We start from the raw sequence: 23,013 nt of genomic DNA, 5'->3' as shown, positions 1-23,013 counted from the left end.
GTTGCTATGTAGTTCCTAGGGTGTTCTGAACATTTGTTCCCTTATCAGTGCAAAGGTACTAGTAGTTATTAGAAAGTTGCAACTAGGGCGTTTTTTTTTTTTGTATGTTGCTATGCAGTTTCGAGGATGTTCTGAGTGGTGTGGTGTTACCACATACAAATCTAAGTGTGTCCAGGGCGTTGCAAATCCGTTGCTAAGGAACTCCAGTGTGTTGCTATGTGGTTGCTAAGGTGCTCAGAGTTAGGGATTTCATTCAGATCCTTAACCATAAATATGCACTTGGCAGATACTTGTATCTAAATTGACTACAGCATGCCACTTCACCATAGTGGCCCCAGATGTTCTGCTGTGCCCCTCCAAAGTCCCTCCACTGAAACCGCATCATAGCACTGATCTAAGATCAGATTTCTCTGTGAATATTTTGACCTTGGTTACAATAAGCTTATTGACAAAACTGATCCAATGGCATTCCCACGTGAAAGCACTAGAAAGCTTGAGGAGTTAAAATTTCCAGTGTGTATGTATTTCAAAATGATCTTTTCTTGGCTATAGTTTTTACCTTTCTGTTGAAATGTTTGTATAGTTTTTTCTTTGCAAAACTTTTTTTTCAGGTGTTGCAGGATGGGTTACTAATGTGTCCTGCTTAGTGTTCAGAAAATGTGAGCAATATTACAGTAATGCCATAGAAAACACCAACAATACTTGAGATAATGTTTCTGAAAGAACTGATCAGAAATAATGTAATGAAGCTGATAGCATAAAAAGTGCAATTTAATAACAATAGTTTATACATGAAATGAGTACTTATCCTTACCATTTGCATGTTTACAGAAAAATTAATCAGCTTTTAACATGCTGCATTCTTGTTAGTGTCTGATCTTTCAACATGTTTCATCCTGCAACCTTTGTGTACACTTCTGCCTGGTCCCTGTTGTGAAATGCGATAACTACGCCAAATTGTCACCAGCTGGTCAATGAACAGTTAACTCAAACTTGTGTGGTTTTGTCAGGGACTGATTACCCTGAACGATTCTTAAAGATCATGTGATAATGCCCTCGGGATCATCGCACTGAAAGAAAACTGGAAACATGATCTGTAATGCAAGATTGTAAAAGTGGATATTAGACTTCATTCAGGTGCCATTTCTTTTGCTCATGATGATTAATAATGCATAAAAGGCACATGTATATGTAGTGTCTTAAGTCTACTTCAAGAGTTGCACTTCCACAATGTCTACTTGAAAACTGGATGTGCAACAAATAAGAACAGTACCTAAATTAATTCAGCTTACTCAGCTGAGGTGTTTTAGAACTGTACTAAATGATCAGATTTAATTTGGCAGAGATAAGACTTGAGAAAGTAAGAAACCTCCTAGCAACCCCCGGAACACTCTAGCAACTACCTAACAACCCCCTTCAACATCCAAGCACACCACAGCAACAACCTGGCAAATGCAAATCACCCTAGCAACCCCCATATCATCCTTTCAACCATACAACTACCGTAAAACAACCCAGAACCCCTAGCAACCATCAAAACACCCTAGCAACTCCCAAAATAACCTAGCAACCCCCAGAACACCCTAGCAGCCACCTACCCCCAAAACACACTTATAATAACCTCACAACTCAGAGAAACCACAAAGAAATGCCCAGAACACCCTAGCAACCCTCAGAACATCCTACCAATCACCTAGTAACCCTCAAAACAATCTAACAACCCGTAGAACACCCTAACAACTACCCAGCAACCCCCCTCAAAAAACAGCAACACCTAGAACATCCTAGCAACTACCTAGGAACCCCCAGAACACCACAGCAAAAATCTAGCAAATGCAAATCACCCTAGCATCCATCTAGCACCCCCTATACCATCCTTTCAACCACTCAACCCCCAAAACAACCCGGAAACTCCTAGTGAACTCCAGAACACCCTGATAACCACCCAAAAACCCTCAAAACACCCTAGCAACTCCCAAAGCAACCTAGCAACCCACTGAATACCGTAGCAAGCCCCAGAACACCCTTATAATAACCCCCAAACTCTCATAACAACCTTGCAACCCCCAGAACACCCTAGCAACTACCCAGCAACCCCCAGAATACCCTAGCATTCAACTAGCAATGCCCAGAACATAATCTATCTATCTATCTATGTATCTATCTGTAAGTCCTATAAACCTTATTTTTAACCCTTCTTTTAAAGGATTTTCAAACAAAGTCTGACTTTTGCACAGACAAAAATTGTACAATGAAGGCAAAAAATGCACAAAAAAATTGTGCTCCAGCACAATGTCGTATCAGGATTGGCCTTATGCAAACAATGTAACCACAGAAATCCCAGCTGAAATGTCTTGCAAAGTTCTTTTCTCGGTTAATTTAATGTGTAAATGAGAAATGTGCAAGGACTGCATTGAAAGTCACCAAGCCTGCCCAATTATACACTTGCAAAGCAGGTGACAAGCCTCTGACGGTATTGCTAAAAGCAAGTGGCTTTCATTGTGTCCTTATTTCACATGAATGTCACTGCATACAGATGGGGGAAGTGAACAGAACTTTGGTTCTCTCCGCAGCTTCAGCGTTGCGTTACACAGGATGACATCAGTGTGGAGGGACTCTGGGTAATAGCTCCTGTGGGAGAGGCCACGTCCTTCAGCTGCTGGCGCCGAAGAGACTATTAGACCCTGCAGAGTCCCCCCAGCGCTCGAGTAACGCGCCTAGGACGTTCCCCATCAGCCGTCCTTCAGCTCCAGCCATTATGTGTCATTAAGGCAGTTGGGGCCATTTGGTGAGGTCTCCCAGAAAAAGGCAGGACTATCTGTCTATCAGAGCCAATTTGCCACACAGAGCACTATCAGATGAGGTCACAGGTGGCACTGAGTTGTTTAAGGTGGAATACAACCCTGAAATAAAAAAAATAACATTGAGAAAATGTCATTTTTCTATGACAAAAAAACTTGCTTTTTAATATGCAACTCTAAGACAAAGTTTAAGAAGAGTTTAAACACTTTCAAAACACTGTTTAGCCTGACCAAAGGAGTTTTAATATACCTGAAGGAGATATCTGTTAGCATTTCCATTTAGCTCAATGGCAAAGTCCAGTTGGTGCAAGCAGCCCTGGATAGACATGACCTGGATGCTGTCATCTGAGTGGAATTATGGGAACTCAGAAAACCTTTATTGCTGTACATTACTGTTCAAAAGTTTTGGGTCAGTTACAAAGGATTTCAAAATTTCAAATAAATACTGTTCTTTTGAACTTTCTATTCATCAAAGAAACCTTACAAAAATCTTACCACGAGCAGTGTATATGTCATCTATCTATCTATCTATCTATCTATCTATCTATCTATCTATCTATCTATCTATCTATCTATCTATCTATCTATCTATCTATCTATCTATCTATCTATCTATCTATCTATCTATCTACAAACAAGTCTTTGTCAAGCCAACATTCAATCTTTGTCACAAGTTTGTCTTGATAAACTTTATATACATTTCTTTGAATGTTATAATTACATGCATTCAAAAAGACATTTACAATGTCACTTTGCAGAAGGTGCACAGAAGAGTGTCCTGCACTCTTAAAAAGAAAATTGCTTTATTGGCATTAACAGTCCAGTGATGAACCTTTAACATCCATGCAATTTTCCATTGCACAAAAGGTTTGTTATAGTAGAAAAATATATATATTTTGTGAAAACGTATACGTTGTGAAACCCCCCTTTTGCAGCCTTTATTTTTAAGAGTGCAGAGCATCACCGGTAATGAAGAACTTTGGGATGTTGAGTGTCCTCTTTCTCTCTGGTTCATGCTCCCTGTCTGAACTCCCAGAGCAGCTGCCGTTGGCACTTGTGCCACCTCTGCCGCCCCCCTTATCCTGACCTACTGTCCGCAGCGACACCCTCCTCATGGGTACCAGCCCGACCCCCTTTCTCTCTCTCTCTCTCTGTGAGCTCGTCTTCCTCCGAGACAGTCAGCGGGAGCTTTAGACGCAGCCAGCTCTCTTCTTGAACCGGTGCCAATGGAGGCCGGCCCTGGACGCCACAGCTGAAAGTTTTACAAGCGCTCCGGTCGGAAGGCAGGAAGACAGACTGAGAGATTTGTAAGGGCAGCTTCTCTTTCTCTATTCACTTGCGCACTTGTGCTTTATTTATATCCGTGTCCCTCTCTCTCTCCCAAAGTCGGGCGTCAAGAAACGGTTCTTTCTTTCCCTCCAGAGAGTTTACAGAGCAAAAGTGGGAGAAAATGCGGCATGAGGACAGTACTTTGAGAAATAAATGGACAAATAACAAAAGGACGAAAGGGGGGCGCTGACGTCACACACTGTGCTGCCCATGACAATGCCTGAAAGCAGAGGAAGACAGGACGATTGCAACTCTTTCTCTCTCTTTCTGTCACCATCTCTGCACCGTCAGGAAAGGGACGGCACACTTTTTGGCAGGGTGACGCTGGATTATTGCACTGGTCTGGCTGCATCGCGCTTTCTCCACAGCTGAGCAGGATATAGTACAGCATTACCGCAAACTTTCCCCACAAGTGCTGTGACAAGTCGCTGTCTCGCGCTCTTTGTCCCGGCGCCTCGGGTTTAACTTTCTCACTCTGCCCTCCTGCTTCGGCACAGCAAGAACTCTTTGAAAAGGACTCAAAAGTTTTCAAAAAAGAGGAGCTTGAATTGGTTTCACCTGGGAAAGCTGACAATCGTGGACTTGCTTTCAAGATCCCGACTTTGAATTCAATTTGAACACATGCATTTAGCAAAGGCACGAACAAAAGTTGATGTGCACGAATGCCTATAGATAAATATCAACGTATATTGCATGAAACATGCAGGCAATGGGAGGACAGCTAAAGATGCTGCGAATGACTTCTGTAAAACAGGAATTGAAAGGCTTGTACCTGGGACAGATGCCAAATGCTGACAAAAGACTCTTTCGGAAGCCTTAACTCTTTATTTCAGGACGTGTGTCAGATCGTGATTTGGCACTCTGAGTAAGTACATGTACCTGATATCAACATTTTCTCTTGCGGCTTTAAGCGACGCCACGCTCCTGAGGGATAGGTTGAGATTTGCTTATTTCCCTTGGTTTCGAACCAAGTTCCACTCCTCGCCTCCGGGCCCGAGCCAGGTGACGGTGTTTAGCATTTCGTGCCAACACCCATAGAGGTATTAAACATGGAGGACTGGCCGCTAACCCAACAACAACAGACGAAGCCAAAGAGCGAGCCGCAAGGTGGTCGCAAGAGTCGCAGCCTTGTTTTCTTTTCCTTTCTCATGCTGTTGTGACCTCTCTCTCTTGGCAGCAGGACTGAAGTGGGCAGGCGAATAGGAGGGCATAGCTGAATCTGCTCAGTGCTGGCAGGGGTTCGTGTGAGAAGGGCTGTTCTCTCGCACACCTCTCTTTCTGCTTTTCCCCTTGTCTTGCGAGCGACGTGGAAACGGTCTCTCCTCTTCTTTCTTCCTCCCTGCTGTTTTTTTTTTTTTGCGGTCGTCGTACAGTACAGTCATACTTTTTTACCCCATCCGGAGTCTCCTGCGACGTCCCACAAAAAGCTCTCGCTCAGGTACTTCAGCATTTGATTTTCGTTCGAATGCTTACTTTTCATTTTTTTACTTTCTTGTGTTGCAATAACATCGTTTTGCTCTGACTTTGGCTGCTCCTCATCCTCATCTTCCTCCAGCACGTGTCGTTTATCTGCCGCCGCCGCCATGATAAAGCGTGTTTCGTTTCTATCCGATGAGACATTAAACATTTTTTCTCATAAAAAACTAATATTGTTACATAAACTCCAAATGTGTTTGAGCAAAAGTAATGGGTGCGAGTGATTTTGCTTGTTTTTGTTTGCCTTGCAACGGTGCATGACCGCTGTTTCTTTTTATACAACCTGTTTGCATAATAGCTTTAAAAAAATGTTCTCAGAGGCTACACAAACATGCGGTTTGCTATTTACAGTACAGTGGAGGGTAAATATGCTCTTTTGTGCTAAGTTGCATGTCTGAGGCCTTCAAAACAAAGAGCAGCGCATTACCTGCCAAACTCTGCCAGGAGAAGAAAATTAAACCTACAATCTCACTAAAAGTGTTGCAAAAAGATTCATAATCGTGATTTGTTACTTCTAGGATGGCTGTTAAGCGGTACACCACATACAAATCTATTCTTCCTCCAGTCTAACATGTTTGGAGGAACTGAGCGTTAGATATGACTAAGACTGAGATCACAGTGAAGAACATGCTGTAAAAGGTCAAGAATGAGACTCTATATAATATTATATTTTTTTATATATTATACAATTTTTTAGTAAATGCAGCCTTGCTGAGCTTAAGTGAATTCTTTCGGAAATGTGTGTGTGTATGTATATGTATATATATATATATATATATATGCAAATTAAATTAAAATCCTGTACTGTAATTCAAAATCTAGGTTTTAATTTTAAAAAAAACATCCATCCCTATATATATTTATATTTGTTTGCTTTTCAGAATTTTTCAGACTTTTGGCCACTGTAAATATATGCAAACGGGTTAAATTGCTATACTTGTGTAAACGACAAAGAAATAATAATACATATAATATTAAAACACACTTGATGTGTCTTTCTTTCATCATACGATTGAACTAAAAACACATTTGGAGATTATTTATGCCATTTTGATTATACATTGCATTTCCATTCCAAAGCATTTCACGTTTTGTTTGCTACTACTTTTGGTTAGTTCATTAACACAGTCAACAAAGAATCGTAATTCTTTTAGAGACGTCGAAACTATTGTAAATGAAAACTGCCCTGAACTCTGTACAAAGAGAAAACAGAGTAAGAAAAAAAGCAGTAAGGTGGTGGGCGGAGTGATAGACGAAAAAAAAAAATGAAAACACTTCCTCCACCCCTCCCTCACTATCCTCAGATGAACTTGTCACGTTACATGATGATTTTTTTTTTCTGGCCTGCCCTCTCTACTTCCTGCTATTTTTGTGCTCCCTCCCTCTCTCCCTCTTTCTCTCTGTGTGTCGGTGTGATAACCAGGAACAAAGTCACAGACGACCCTTCATCGGGAAAAATATTTTGGTAATCACCTGCAATTCTGAAGCAATAACACCACAAACAGCATCACATTATGAAGAAAAAGAGCCTTGTGGATAGCAGCCGAACCCTGGGACATCCAGCTGTAATTACGGCTGCCTGACACTAACCACAGCAGGTATTTGTCACTAATGTGATTCGAGGTCTCATTTTGTAGCAGTTCAGATGACATTTGTCTCACAGGTATCAAAAAGAAAGAGTTAACAGATCAAGTCATGAGCTTTCGAAAGCACATGGCTTCTTACTTGCACATGCTGCATGCAAAAATGTTCATTCAAAGCTGTATTTTCAGTGTTAAAATACTTTATTCTGTCTTTGCCAACAACTATAAGTAAGATATTGAGATGTTGATTTCCCTGGAAAATAACACTTTGGCTTTGTTTTGCGCTATCAAAACGTTTACTTGAGAATGCTGACTTTCTCGACCAATGGTGTGAGTTTGTGGGCGGGACTATCTGTTTTTGAGCAGATAAAACATGCAGGCAGTGTTCGAGGAAACCTATTTGGAAGCAATAATTATTTTTGCAACTCCAGTGCAGAAATTACTTACATTTTTAGTGTTAGTTTCAATGTTTTTCCACACTGAAACTAACACTACACCTGTTAATTACAGGCCTAATTAACAAGTGTACACAAATGCAATGACAAATCAGAGGGAAAAAAAACGTTTTTGTGTTTTAGCCACACTGAAGAAAATTGGTGTAGAATCAGTTTTCACTCGACAGTTTCAAACATTGGATTAAATACAAAATAAGACTGAAACAGTATTTTCTTGTATGACGTACTCCAATAATATTTTTTTATTCAAATTTAAAGCAAATCATATAGAAAAGGCGCAATTTTTGCAACCGCACAGCTAAATGTTGCAAGCTGTGTCTGTTTGCAATACAGCTATCGCACTGATAAGTGCTGAACTTACACTGAACGCATACGCAAACAAGGTCAACAGGCACTTCCTGTTTAGAATTTCTATTTTTGCATCCAGGGCGTAGAGCTGAAGTTCTGCCGATTGGTAGGGGTCGCTGCAAATGATAAGCGTGTTAAAAAGGCCTCTGGATTTGCACGACTGCACAACCGTGGGTTAAAACACATTGCATAAATGGACAATTTTACTAATTCAGACGTGGGAAGTGAAGTGTCATCCCACTTCTAATGAGCAGGTAGGACTATATTTACTGACTTTACTAATGGTCACGATGCATTTAATTACATTTACAGGACATTTAAAGTGCAAGTACGCTAAAAATGTTAACGGAAAAATATGCACAGAAAGGCACAAAAATATGCTGCAAATGATAAGCGTGTTCAAAAGGCCTCTGGATTTGCATGGCTGCACAACTGTGGGTTTAAACACACTGCATAAGTAGACAATTGCGCAGATAAAAGTTCTACTAATTCAGATGTGGGAAGTGAAGTGTCATCTTGCTTTTAATGAGCAGGTAGGACTATATTTACTCACTTTCGTAATGATCACAATGCATTTAATTACATTTACTGACAATTAACATGCAAATATGCCGGAAATGTTCCTCAGCTCACAATGCTGTAGTGCAGTACTTATTGCTTTTCTAGATAAAATGGCACCAGATTTGGATAAAAGAGCCTTTTGGTGCTAAATAGGCATATGTGATCCTGGACCACAAAACCAGTCTTAAGTGTCAATTTTTCAAAATTGAGATTTATACATCATCTGAAAGCTGAATAAATGAGCTTTCCATTGATGTATGGTTTGTTAGGATCGGACAATATTTGGCCGAGATACAACTATTTGAAAATCTGGAATCTGAGAAAAATCTAAATATTGAGAAAATCGCCTTTAAAGTTGTCTAAATGAAGTTCTTAGCAATGCATATTACTAATCAAAAATTAACTTTTTGGCTATTGCTACAAATATACCCCAGCGACTTAAGACTGGTTTTGTGGTCCAGGGTCACATATTAGGTGGCATAAGTTTGAAAGAGAAAGCTAATTTGACCCCATTTACTTTCTAAATACACATTCCCGGTCTTATGATTTGTGATGCATCAGTGCATATATATATATTTAATAGCAATTTCTGATTGAAAAAATGTTTCTATAGCATATTTTTTATAAATTTATTTGCTGTTTATATAGAAAAAGATCTGGAAAAAGATCAGAAGAAAATAACTTTCATGTTGCACACAAAACCCTGTTCAGTTTGCACTCCACAGCTAAATAAAAGTTCAAAGAAAATACATTTAGTAGGTGTAAACACATAAGGAAATGTTGACAGCAGAGGTGAAATAAAAAACGAATACCTTTGCCTTTGCGTTTAACCGCAAGATTGAGGTTAGAGAAACTAAACCACTTCCGCTGACAAACTTCTAGTTTGTCACCATCTTATGACAAGTATCTCACTGCCAAATATGTTATACCAAATGCTGTTTGAATCGCAGATATGATTGAATTCTACATATGTGAATCTGCTCTCTGGTGAAGGAGAGCGTTCAAGTTATAATGCCTTTTACTGTTTATGTAGTAGAGCTTTGCATATATTATCTCTCACAAGACATGAAGATTTAGCCTCATGTTGACATAGCCATTACTTTGTGTAATGATCCATGGACGTCAGTGAGACGTGGACCATATACTGTGATGGAATAACAAATAGTCCTTTTGAGATCCAAGAAAAATGTCAAACGAGGCCATAGGACCAGAGCTGCCTAACTAGACGACATTTTATGCATCATAAGCACAAGCCAAAAAAAAAACTGAATTACAGCTCTTCATAAAGTACCTTGTTTTGGCCAGAATCTGGCGTCCTTCCTGGGTAAGGCAATCCCAGAATGCACTGCAACGAGCTGGAAGACAGAGGGAAATAATGATGATAAACATACATTTTATTAAATACTGAAAAGTAAAATCTAAAATTGGATTAAAAATGAATTTCACCCAATATTTGTGCATATTAACGTAGCAAGTTAGTTTAGCAATATGCTTACATCAGATTATATGTTGCAATCAACACACATTATTAGCACTATTTATATGGCACACAGATTAGCAGCCTATAAAACAAATGCACACCGTAAAAACCAATAGTGTCTTGTTTTCCAGTCCAAATATCTAAACATTTTTATATCAAGATATATTTACATGAGAAGCAAAATTATATGATATTAGTAGGACCTGTTTTCTGAAAAATGTATCAAAACTAAGAAAGAAAAATCTGCTAATGAGGTCTGGTTTCCCCTTTGAATTAGGTTTATTTTTCTGACCCCATTGGCAGATTTTTTTTTTTTTTAACCCTCTGGGCCTCTGAAAATCTTCTGGATTTTCCAGGAAAATCAACGTATAATATTTTTATTCAGAAATATTTTTGAATGTTATTTAGCATTTTGAGGCGATTTTATGATACTATGCAATATTTATACAATTTTTATGAGCTATTTTTCCCAATGTCATTTTTGACGACAAAGGTATTGAGTGTTACCTTTTTATTTTTTGACCTTTGAATCATGTCCATGATTTTTTTGTTCATGTAGCTAATGCGACAAAAGTCACCAACTGTCATCCCATTCTGATGAAGCAAAAATTATACAAAATTCAAGACATCATTTTTTTCTGTCAGTTCCGACAGAAGGGTTAAACATAAATACACATTATTTCAGAAAACAAGACTTAATATCTTAAGCCATTTTGTTTCTAAATGAAATGTATTTTGATTTATTGTAAGAATGTTTAAATATTTATGTTGGAAAACAAGACAAAAATTCTAAAAAATTCTCTTTTTTTTTTGCAGTGCATCACTTTTTGATTTCTCAGCCCTTTAACTGATCCGACATCTCAATTATGAGACTCTCCGCCGGGTCTGTTTCACACTGCCCCGCTGTCTCGGCCAACTGCCAGGCCAAAACATTTCAATCACTGCCATTAATTAGGCCAAAGAGGAATTCAGAATGTTAATGTCCTGCCCCAGTGTCTTTCAATTCCTCGGTTCACATGCTAATTTATGCAAAGACACGGTGCCGCCGTCCCGCCCCTTTGCCATGGCAGTCCATTCTTTTGGCCCGCCTGGGTGACCCCCGTCTGCCAGACATCTACCACAGCACCATCATGCTGGGACGCCATCATCTGTGTATTAGAACAATGCAAACATTTATATATATATATATATATATATATATATATATACACATATGGGCTCCTAAATATGGGCTACTAATTACTAATGACCCTGAATGAGTTTATTTTGTGATAATGACTACCTGCCTGTAAATTGTTAAGGCCAGTTATACAGTAAATTGTAACTGTGTTATGTCTTATATATAAGGGGAGACAAAAACAAAACACTGTTTTTTTAAGCACCTGTCAAGTTTGAGATTTTGAGCTTTTTTGTTAATAAAGTGTTTTTTTCAGACTAGTTGAAAGAAAACATCCAAAAGACACTGTTAGTGTTAAGTGTTCCTTTTATAGCACTTTAGCTATTTGTGTCAATAGATTTCAATTACAATACGGAAACCCGTTGCCTTAAAATGATTAAGTAAATAATAATTTAAAAAAAATAAGTTAAGTGAATTGTCAAGTTATTATTATTTACTTAATCATTTTAAGGCAACCTCAATTTTTTTAAGTTAAGTCAACTTATCACTTTTTACAGTATTTTTAAAGGCCCTTTTCTCAAAATGAGTTTTTTTCCACACACAAAACTTTACATTTTTATTCCTGTCTATATCCTGAAGGTTTTTACAGAGGGATTTGTTCATATGTAATTTGCTTGATTATATATAACATTTGATCCCCCCCAAAATTATGAAAATATATTGTTTTCTGTCTGTTCTAAGCGTTTTCTGAATTATGGAGTGACAAAAATGAGATACCGAAAAGTCCTTCAGGAATCCTTCAGAAATCATTCTATTATGCTGATTTGTAAAAGAACATAAATTTTGTTATTCAGCGAGGATGTATTAAATTGATCAAAAGTGACAGTAAAGATATTTAGAATGTTATGAAAGATTTATACATTTTTAAAAAATGTGCTTCCTTTGAACTTTCTATTCATCAAAGAATCAGGAAAAAATGTATTACGGTTTTAAGAATAATATTAAGCAGGAAAAACATAAAAGTTATATTATTATGATTATTATTATTATTAATAATAATAATTCTTTTTTAATCATATCTTTAGTCATGATTTAGGTCCTTTAAACGTATCATGGTTTGACTATAAAAAGTCTCTAGAAAGTACCACGTGTGACCATAGTCGTAATGAAATCATACAAATAAATTAGAAATCAAACAGTACCATGGTATTACTGTCACTGAAACATTTTGTTAGGGTTATAAAGGATTCGATTTTAGTGATATGTTCACAGTTACTGTGCAATCGTTCACCTTTCTTGAAATAAGTAGCCTACAAGCAAGTTTCATCTTCTCACACGTTCTCGACTTGTAACTGCACACTCGTTTAAGATGGCAGGAAGGCGGCCATTTTGTTTGTCCTTTTCCCTCTCTTTCATGCTTTGCTAGCAGACAACATGTAGCGTTATTTAAAGGCAGACAGCTGGGAAAGCTGCGTTCAAATGCAGCGATTTACTTCAGGCAATTAAACGGCATGCAACACCACAGGCGTGTGAAGGGTGCAAAGAGAAAACGGGCACTATTTCCTCGTGCGGCTCACCTCTGCTTCATGCCAGGAGTTCTGCGAGCCAGACAGTCACTCCTGCAGGTTGAACAAATTAGCCGACTTGTCGTTGTTAATTATTTCGCTAATCTTTTAAAAGGAAATCAGGAAGACACAAAGGAGATAATACTGAAATAGAACCAACGACTTCCAAATTTCCTTCAGCACTTTGAAGGTCATTGTGAACGACAAGAAACATGGAGATGGAGCCAGAGTTTTATTTTAAAATCTATGATTATTGATATTTTTTTTAAATGCTTTTAGTCAATATGTAAATTGTATATTTATTGTTAATATATGAATATGTATATATGCATAATGAATGAATAAATAATCATTTTTAGATCAATAAATGTACATTTTTAGATAAATAAATATAATTTTGTATGGTTCCTAATAAATCTTTCTTTAATCCCTGTGCAGATTCAGTGAAGAAACCACACCCACGGCATGTTTGTTTCTGTCCCTAAAGCTGAGGTAGTAGATTGAATAGTTGTGGAGTATAAAACCTCCCTTTGAGATAACTATACAATCTACTGTCTTTCTTACGGAGGCAGATTAACTACTGAAGAAACGGCGTGAAACACTTCGAATGATGTTTTAAGCTACTTCATTTGTCCTCATTTATAGCCTATATCTTCTCCGTTCTGAAGCTGTGCTCCTGTGAAACTGCAGATCTGTGTGTCTCCACAAGCTGAGGTAGTAGGTTGTATAGTTTGTGGGAAGGATCTCATCCTATTCAGGTGATAACTATACAGTCTATTGCCTTCCTTGAGAGACACAATGAACGAGAGTAAAAACACATCATTACAAACAACGAGAGATAGAGTGACTGGAGTATCTTTAACCGGTCTGCACTTCTAAATGTTAAAAGTAAAATTGGTCTCATACTGTTTTTATTATAGTTGTTATAATTCTTAGTTTATTCTGCACTGTTACTTTAATTTTTTTCTTTTATTTTGCAATTTTATTTGTTCATATGATTCATTTTTATTTGAAATTAAAGAATGTGTTATTGTATCAGTAATGCAGTTTTGGTCATCCTAATGAAGCACATTAAAATTATTGTCTTTGATTTGCATATATATATATATATATATATATATATATACACCTTGACCCTCTAACACTAGCACTCTCTGTTGTATTTCTATTGTTTTCTTTTTATGTATTTATAAAAAAAAAAAAAAAGGACCCTCTAACAGTAGTGTTCTGTTCTATCTACTTGTTTTCTTTTTATTTATTATTTATTTACATGTACGCGTTACACTAACCGAGACTTGTCGCAGCACTTACATTTGTTTGATTGCTTCTTTCTCTTTGGTTAAAAGCATCTGCTAAATTATTAAATGTAAATGATAGATTTAAATAAATGGTGACTCTTTCAGTGACTTATTCTAAAAATAATATTATGAACATTGCTTAGACATTATGAAAGTCACAAATAACATCTCATATATGTACTTCATAATAAAGCTTTTTTTATCATTATTATTTTAAACAACTTGTTTTGTACATCACTGCAGGTTCATATTTGTAATACTGTACAGACATATTGTTGTGCACTAAACTACACACACGTGCACTATTATCCATTTTCAGCCATAAGAGGCATCATACAGTTACTCAGTTAGCTACCAAAGACTATAGATATACTTGAAAGGAACTTTAACTACACAGTTACTCTCAGACTTTGATTGTGGTGTTGTGAGGCGCCCTACTGGCAGAACTGTGTAACTGCCACCTGAAGCAAGATTAAAAAGATTAGGTTTAGTCTGAAAAAAATATGTTTGCATATATATATATATATAATGTTTCTTTAATCTACAGTGGGTACGAAAAGTATTCAGACCCCCTTAAATTTTTCACTCTTTGTTATATTGCAGCCATTTGCTAAAATCATTTAAGTTCATTTTTTTCCTCATTAATGTACACACAGCACCCCATATTGACAGAAAACACAGAATTGTTGACATTTTTGCAGATTTATTAAAAAAGAAAAACTGAAATATCACATGGTCCTAAGTATTCAGACCCTTTTAAAAATTTAAGGGGGTCTGAATATTTTCCGTACCCACTGTATATTTATTGTACTGTGGAGTCAGTAATGTTATTGGCTCCCCCCTGTGGACTGATATTCACCCCCTGCTGTTGACCAATCACCCTCCTCCAAATCTTCCCAAACTCCCGCTTTATCTTAGGGATTTTGAAGGCGTACACTACAGGGTTTACCATCGAGTTGGCATGAGAGAGGAGAATGCCAAAGTACAAAGCAATGGGCGGTACATGTATACTCTGGTTATAGTATGTGATGGATTGTATCGTGTGTAACGGCAGCCAGCAAACAATAAAAAGAGCCAAGACTAAAACCAGAGAGCTGGCCAGTTTTTGCTCCTTTTGTTTATATGTACCGCTTTCAGCTGACACACCTGCTCTTCCACTTCTAATTTTTAAAAAGATGTAGCAATACAAAGCGATCATGACTGCCAACGGAGGAAGAAAACAGCCCTCAAAGATGAAGTGGATCAGGTATGTAATGGGAATGACAGCAATGAACTGACAGTCTATGGAGGTGGAGTTGTAACGTGTCAGCGTGTCATGGTTGTACCATCCAAACATGGGTAAGAAGCCCAGTACAGATGCCAGTATCCAGCACACAGCGGCGAGGAACCACGAGTGCTTCTTAGTGACTGTAGACTTGTACCTACAGAGCAAAGAAGAGCCTCAAAATCAATTTTGCCCAATATTTCTGAAAATTAACATTGTGCTGAATGTTGCAAATGTCATTTTGCATTAGGATCTAAAAAATGCTTCTATTTCACATTATAATAATTAAAATATTTCTAAAAAAAAAAAAAATAATAATATTATACTAATAATATACTATTTAAAAATAAAATGTAACTATTTTTCATTACAAGGAAAGAAATTGTAAAAATTGAAAAAATGAACTGGAATGCAGTCGTGGGGGGCTTCTCAATACTCAAATTCATCGTTTCCTCACTCCTCGAGCCTGTGACCCGAAAACTCAGCCATCTTGAAGGACATAAAAATTATGCTATATTGATGTGAGCATGCCCAGTAGCTGCAGCTGTATCCCTTCTAGCCTTAACCCATCTCAATTCTCTAATTGCATGAGGAAAAGAAATGAGGATGCACAAATAAGAAATGAGAAGCACCCAATCTGCACAAGAGCTGACATGATCAATGAGCTTTATTTGATTATGTATTTGATTTTTTTATCTAAAAGTAGTACAGAATCTTAAATATTTCACTTCTGCTTTCAACAAACTTGACACGCATTAAAGCCCATTGCTCATGTCATTTCAAAGCCCTCTGGAAGCCGACTCACCTGAAAGGGATACAAACCCGCAGACATCGGTCCACAGCAATAGCCAGGAGGGTGAGCACTGATGCTTGCAGTGGCACAATGAGAAAACAACCGATGAAGAGACAGGCATGGAAAGGGATTTTGATGTGGATGTCCACAATCACAGCCAGAGGAATTGCCACGGCCCCAACCAGGAAATCAGCCACCGCCAAAGACACGATCAAGCAGAAAGTGGGTTTGTTCAAGGCTCCACTTCTCCAAACGGCCCAGATCACCAACATATTGCCCAGACAGCATCCCACTGCAATGAGCACTTCAAGAGAGATGTAAATGAATCCTCCACCTGATACCATTGTGCTTACAGGACTGGAAACCTCTGTGCGAGTACTACACTGAGAGTTGCTACAACAGGCAGAGAGGAAAGAGAGAGGCTATTTTTTTCACTACAAAAAAAAAAAAAAAGCATTCACACCTTCAGACCACTTCTGGCGTTTAGTGGTTTTAGAAGCATTATTTAGAGCCCTGCATTTCGGCCCGGGCCCGACGGGCCCCGACTTTTTTACATCCTTAGGGCCGGGCTTCGGGACAATTTTCACGTCATAGTTCAGACTAGGGCCGGGCCTCGGGCCTGTTTTAGTTTTCTCCTTATTTTTATATTTTAGACATCCATCAATGTCTAAGCCAAGTGCTTAGAAAAACGCTATATAAATGTAAGGAATTATTATTATTATCAATTAGTGATGAAAAAAAAATTGCCGCGCTGGTGGAAACAACACGAGACCGTGCTGCGACTGTGAAGAGCGGCTGGACGGTGTTTAGAGTCCCGCAGCAGCAGTAGCGCGCGCGCCGTCAGCGCAGCTGTTCTGCGTTCAAATACACGCAATAAAGCTTGCCGTAAAGCCCCAGCAAAAGTAATTACCATGAATGTGTCCGAGGGAAATAGTAAGGCGATATTTGAATTACTTACTAATAAACTAGTGTTTTCTGTGTCAGTGTTGCATCAGTGTGGATTCATCTCCTCATTAGACGCGTCTTTAGAGAGAAGTGCATCTTCACGGATTAATAATGAATGAGTTTTTGTTTTCGATTTGATTTATTTCGTAGTAATTTAAAGCTTTCTATAGATATATTTATCATGTCTGTGAGGCATGTATTCGCTGACTTTCGGTTCATTTTTGTGAAGCGCTCTGTTCGGCAGAAAGCGTATCGTTTTAAAAGCACGACGTTTTGTTGATATTGTGAGTGTACACAAATAGAAGTAGACCCTTTACAGTTCCGAATGATGTATTACTCTTACCTTTATGAGCAAAAATTACGGCATATTTTAAGTTGTTTCCATTGAAAAAAAAAATGCAATTGATTGCGCTGGTGCCTCCATGTCCTGCGCTTTAGCTTCCGTTCTCCGCACAAACTACTGGAGCGCACATTTATCTAGGTTTAACCTTTAAACATTGTTATATGCTTGAACTGTTTTAGTATATCTATAGATTTTATTTTAGGCAAGTCGTGATGATTTGAGAAGGCTAAATTGATCAAACATGCTGATCAGCCTGCCGGTCTGCCGCTGGCTGCTTGGTAGTTACTTTAAGAAAGAAATAACTTGTTTAACGAACAAAAAATGCTCCAAACGTTTTTCAAAATTAACTTAATAAAAAAATAAAAAACGAAATATAATCACTTTGCCATTATATACAAAACTGAACTATTTTAATAGCTGAAACATGAGCCGTTTTGGGAGAAGGGGGAAAAAAAAGACGGACTCGGGTCGGTAATTCTGATAAGCTGTCGGACACGGGCCGGGCTAGGGCCTGAGCATCTCGGGCCAGGGTCGGGCTAGGGCCTAAATTTGAGGCCCGTGCAGGGCTCTAAGCATTATACTCATAACATACTGAACACACACGTACGTGTCAAGCAACTTCAGATTCACCACAACTAACAGCTGATGACACTATACGGTCAGATTAAAAGTATATCACTCAAAAATCAAACTTCTGTCATCATTCTAAACCTATATGTAACCCTGGACCACAAAACCAGTCATAAAAGGTTTTTTTTTTTTAAATTGAGATTTATACAACATCTGAAAGCTGAATAAATAAGCTTTCCATTGATGTATGGTTTGTTAGGATCGGACAATATTTGGCCGAGATAAAACTATTTGAAAATCTGGAATCTGAGGGTGCAAAAAAATCAAACCATTGAGAAAATCGCCTTTAAAGTTGTCCAAATGAAGTTCTTAGCAAAGCATATTACTAATCAAAAATTACGTTTTGATATATTTACAATAGGAAATTTACAAAATATCTTCATGGAACATGATCTTTACTTAATATCCTAATGATTTTTAGCATAAAAGACAAATCGATCATTTTGACCCATACAATGTATTGTTGGCTATTGCTACAAATATACCCGTTCTAAGGGATATAAATAACAGGATATTACTGTTGGTCTTTCTAACAATTCAATCGAAAAACAGATATTAAATATTTAGCTACTCATCTTACCTCAAACTAGAGCCCTGCACTTGACTGTTTTCTTAATCCTGCTCCCACTGAATTTTTGACCATTACTGCCCACTCCCGAAAAGATTCTAATACTGTATATATTTTCGTGCAACGCCAATATGCAGGGTATTGAAATCACTTTCGATTTCGCGATCACACACACTCTGTGTAAAGGAAGCACATCTTACGAGATCAGACATATGTCAAAGAGCTCAGGATCTGTTGAGTAGCAAATCCTCCAGCATGGTCTTATCAGTCATCTCTACTCTCGACCCATGCGATCAGTCAAACCAGGCAGCTTGTGTTGGATGCAGCGTTGCCAATTCTGCTTTTTTCCATAGAAATGGGCTACTTTTAAACTATTTTTCTCACTACAAAAAAAAGCATTCACACCTTCAGACCACTTCTGGCGTAGGACCATTTAGTGGTTTTAGAAGCATTATAACATACTGAACACACACGTACGTGTCAAGCAACTTCAGATTCACCACAACTAACAGCCGATGACACTATACGGTCAGATTAAAAGTATATCACTCAAACAGCCGATGACACTTTTAAACTGTTGCCGTGGGTTGATTTTCCCCCGTGGGTTAAAAGTTTGAAATATTGCATAAATTACATTTGACTGAAATGTAGCCTATTGAAATATGACTTTCTACCTATGATAAAACTGCGCTAGATGTTTAGTTTTTTGAAGGAAGACCACTGGTAGGAAGCCTTTGAGCTGTGTTTATGATCAATGTACTTAACAGTGACAGTAAAAGATATTTTAGGTATGAAACATACCTACATATTTAGAGTTTTGATATTTAGGATATGGTCATTACGCTACTTTGCGCTGTTTTTGACTGGCATGGGCTAGTTTTGTCACGCAAACCTGGCTGTATGGAGCAGAACAGACACTTTCAGTTTAGTGTAGCTACGTTTTCCATCTGAACTAAATTATTTTTATTTCTATAAAAAAAATAAAAAATAAAAATGACGGTGGGCAAGTAATGTAATCGGTGTACGACCAAACAGTCCCTGCGTTCCATTCGGAAAGGCTCATCCCTATGCACTAATCCCTTCAAAGGGTTTACCCTCCAGAGTGAGAGCTTTGAAGGGTGTAGGGGACCAAACAACTGTTTCTAGAAGTGCCCTTCTGCGTCATCATCCCGTGCACACACGGAGGCGCCGTCATCATGCAAAGAATCTGCGCTAAGAATCATGGGGGCCCGAAGTGTCCATCAGTTGTACCCTTCGAAATCCTTCATTCCGAAGGGCCCTTTGAAGTGGACAGTTTTGAGAACTTCGGTTTGGAACGACCCTTCAATATGGCGGCCATGATTGTTTTCTCTCCGAAGTGCCCTTCGGAGGGCGCTGTTTTGCAATGTCCTATTTATTAGTTATTTGGGGTGGGGATAAATTAAACGCGATCTGCTATGATGTAATCATCGTGTTGCATTGTGGTCTATGGAGCTAACTGAAGTGTAAATAGGCTTGTTTGAGATGAGCAAAATCTGCCCATAACCGATCACCGGTGATCACCGCGAGATGCATGCCGGTTAGAAAAGTGTCCGAGTTATGTCCGCCTTGCACTGATGTCATGCTGACGTGTGCCAAAAACAGCGAGGCGAGGCGAGGCGGCTGTGTCGGATTGAACAGTCGCGGCGCAGTTGCTCTCCACCGACTGCGCTGATCAAAAGCATGATGGGAAACGAGTGACTCTGTCTGATTCGATTCACTGAACCATTCAAATGAGTCATTTGTTTGTAAGTCAAACTGAGCACGCTATAGTAGCATTACACCTGCTAAGATAATTCAATATGTGCAATCTGAATTTAATAATAATATTTATTTTGTGGTAACACTGCCGTGTGGGCAGCTCTGACAGAGAAAACACTATAGATACGTAAGAGAAAGCCGTAAAATGTAAGTGCATCATCTTTTGTTCTTGAATGGAGGCCTAATCTGTCTGCTGCACTTCAGCAGGTTCAGTTTTAGAGTGAATGAAAACTTTGAAGCATAGATATGCCGTGTGATGTGATTAAAATCATACTTATTTTACTGTGGTGGGGATTATTATGAGCAAACAAATTTAAAAGTTTAATCTGAACACTATATATATGTAATCTGACATTTATTTATTTTATTTTTTACAGAAATTCTGAGCTGCTGCATGAACATTCATCAAACATATAAGGTGCGAATTCTGGCTCTCGTCCTAATGATTGTAAAAGCTGTAATGCTTAAGATTAAATAATTACCTTACAATATATATTTGTACATATTTCAAGGCTGCAATTTGGAAAAAACTTTCAAGCTAATGCTGCTGAAATGGAGGTCAAGGGGACTATGAAGAGGTGGCTCCAGCTGATCAAAAGGGTGGACTTCAGGAGGCAGACACACTCTGTGAGTTTAAAAGACCATCTCTTTAACCTTCCATACACATGACACACTATCACATTTCTATAATTCAAATCTCTTAAAGGATTTTTATGCTGCACCAATTAGGGTAAGCAGCAACACTTCCTATAATATCTAATGTACATGTTAATTTGTAAGAAGAATGACATCATTGCTTATATTAGTTGCTTATATACTGTCTCACCCTTATCCCTAGGTTACAATAATCAGCTGATCCAGTCGGTATCCAGACCAGACGGTGGACCTGCACCAGGAGTGACCACAACACATCCCTGACTGTCAGCGGAGACCATGTCAGCTAGATGACAGATCCCTGTGAAGACCTCACTGATGGCCTCAGCACAGATCCTCAGCAAAGACTACGAGAACCAGACAAGCCCTCTGCACAGACCCTTTTACCAGCTTCACCTGCTGGCGTGATGTTTCCTCATGCAGAAGAAGTTGGATGAAATATTCTGAATGATATCAATCCACAATCTGACTTGTGATGCAGCCTGGAATAATCACACCACGTTCATTCGTTTGGCCAGACGAGACTGTTTCCTGACTGAGCCGGGTCTTGTTTGGGTTTGGGTTCCTTGTCACTGTTGCCTTTTGTCTTGCTTGGTTGAAGACACCTAATATTCAGCAATATTATTGACTTGACTGCACTGACACCATTTGATAAGAACTGAACTGAATTATGACACACAATGTTTTATATATGAAGTTTATTTGCAAAAACGGATAACGGATAAAATTTTGTTTTTTGTTATGTTTTTGTTTTATTGTGTTAGTTAGCTAGTATTTATTAGTTATTCTTTACCTAATCAAAATAACCTGCATGCAGTTTGATTGAGATTAATTGGAATGCACAATGAAAAAACATGATTTTTTAAAATTGTTAAAAACGAAGTTATCTGTTTCTGCAAATGAACTCTTCATTTTTATATATATATATATATATATGCAGTAAATATAATTTACTTGTTACTTTGTGGTTTAAAAAGTGTAAATGTTTATACTGTAGTGCATTTGTTCATGTATATTTAAAGTATTTGGTAATTTTATAATTAAAGCCTTTTTAATGTTTTTAAATGGTTGTATTTGTGTTTTACTGCTGAATTACATTTAGCAGTTTCTGGGCCACATTCGGCCCGGGGACCAAGCCGAGTCTCAGCCAGATCTGGCTTAAAGTGTCTGGGCCAGACCTGGGCCACATAAAATAATAGAAGTCACTCTACAGTATGCGGGCCAGATCTGGGCCACGTCAATAAATAAGAGTCATTTTACAGGTTGTGGGCCACATCTGGGCCAGAGGAAATTGTTTGAGTCGGTTTTCAGTGTGTGTGCCAGTTTTGGGCCGGGGACCCAGCCAGAACTGGGCCAGAAGTGAAGCAAGGTTGTGGCCCAGAGGTGGGCCAGACAAATTTTGCTATCTGGGTTCTGGCGTAGGACCATTTAGTGGTTTTAGAAGCATTATAACATACTGAACACACACGTACGTGTCAAGCAACTTCAGATTCACCACAACTAACAGCCGATGACACTATACGGTCAGATTAAAAGTATATCACTCAAACAGCCGATGACACTTTTAAACTGTTGCCGTGGGTTGATTTTCCCCCGTGGGTTAAAAGTTTGAAATATTGCATAAATTACATTTGACTGAAATGTAGCCTATTGAAATATGACTTTCTACCTATGATAAAACTGCGCTAGATGTTTCGTTTTTTGAAGGAAGACCACTGGTAGGAAGCCTTTGAGCTGTGTTTATGATCAATGTACTTAACAGTGACAGTAAAAGATATTTTAGGTATGAAACATACCTACATATTTAGAGTTTTGATATTTAGGATATGGTCATTACGCTACTTTGCGCTGTTTTTGACTGGCATGGGCTAGTTTTGTCACGCAAACCTGGCTGTATGGAGCAGAACAGACACTTTCAGTTTAGTGTAGCTACGTTTTCCATCTGAACTAAATTATTTTTATTTCTATAAAAAATAAAAATGACGGTGGGCAAGTAATGTAATCGGTGTACGACCAAACAGTCC

General features: G+C 38.2%; 1 protein-coding gene and 3 long non-coding RNA genes across 4 annotated transcripts; 2 read left to right on the top strand and 2 right to left on the bottom strand.

Moving 5' to 3' along the window:
* Window positions 1-103: 103 nt before the first annotated feature.
* On the bottom strand, window positions 104-5,167 carry LOC131542820 (uncharacterized). Its single transcript, XR_009271788.1, has 3 exons — window positions 3,434-5,167; window positions 3,052-3,377; window positions 104-2,903 (listed from the first exon to the last, which is right to left on the bottom strand). It is a non-coding gene; the product is annotated as an uncharacterized LOC131542820 (long non-coding RNA).
* Window positions 5,168-5,361: 194 nt separating this feature from the next.
* Window positions 5,362-12,934, top strand: LOC131542819 (uncharacterized). The gene is made up of 3 exons (XR_009271787.1): window positions 5,362-5,568; window positions 7,030-7,204; window positions 10,850-12,934. It is a non-coding gene; the product is annotated as an uncharacterized LOC131542819 (long non-coding RNA).
* Window positions 12,935-13,812: 878 nt separating this feature from the next.
* On the bottom strand, window positions 13,813-16,469 carry adora4a (adenosine A4 receptor a). Its single transcript, XM_058779824.1, has 2 exons — window positions 16,083-16,469; window positions 13,813-15,434 (listed from the first exon to the last, which is right to left on the bottom strand). The coding sequence occupies exons 1-2, from the start codon at window positions 16,412-16,414 to the stop codon at window positions 14,816-14,818; spliced, it is 951 nt and encodes a 316-aa protein (XP_058635807.1). The 5' UTR covers window positions 16,415-16,469; the 3' UTR covers window positions 13,813-14,815.
* A 4,233-nt stretch (window positions 16,470-20,702) lies between these two features.
* On the top strand, window positions 20,703-22,396 carry LOC131542821 (uncharacterized). The gene is made up of 3 exons (XR_009271789.1): window positions 20,703-20,753; window positions 20,848-20,962; window positions 21,174-22,396. It is a non-coding gene; the product is annotated as an uncharacterized LOC131542821 (long non-coding RNA).
* Window positions 22,397-23,013: the final 617 nt, after the last annotated feature.

Source organism: Onychostoma macrolepis, chromosome 06, assembly GCF_012432095.1.
Source record: "Onychostoma macrolepis isolate SWU-2019 chromosome 06, ASM1243209v1, whole genome shotgun sequence".
Classification (NCBI taxonomy): domain Eukaryota; kingdom Metazoa; phylum Chordata; class Actinopteri; order Cypriniformes; family Cyprinidae; genus Onychostoma; species Onychostoma macrolepis.
The sequence above is the reverse complement of the archived record's forward strand: the minus strand, read 5'-3'. Positions and strand labels throughout refer to the sequence as shown.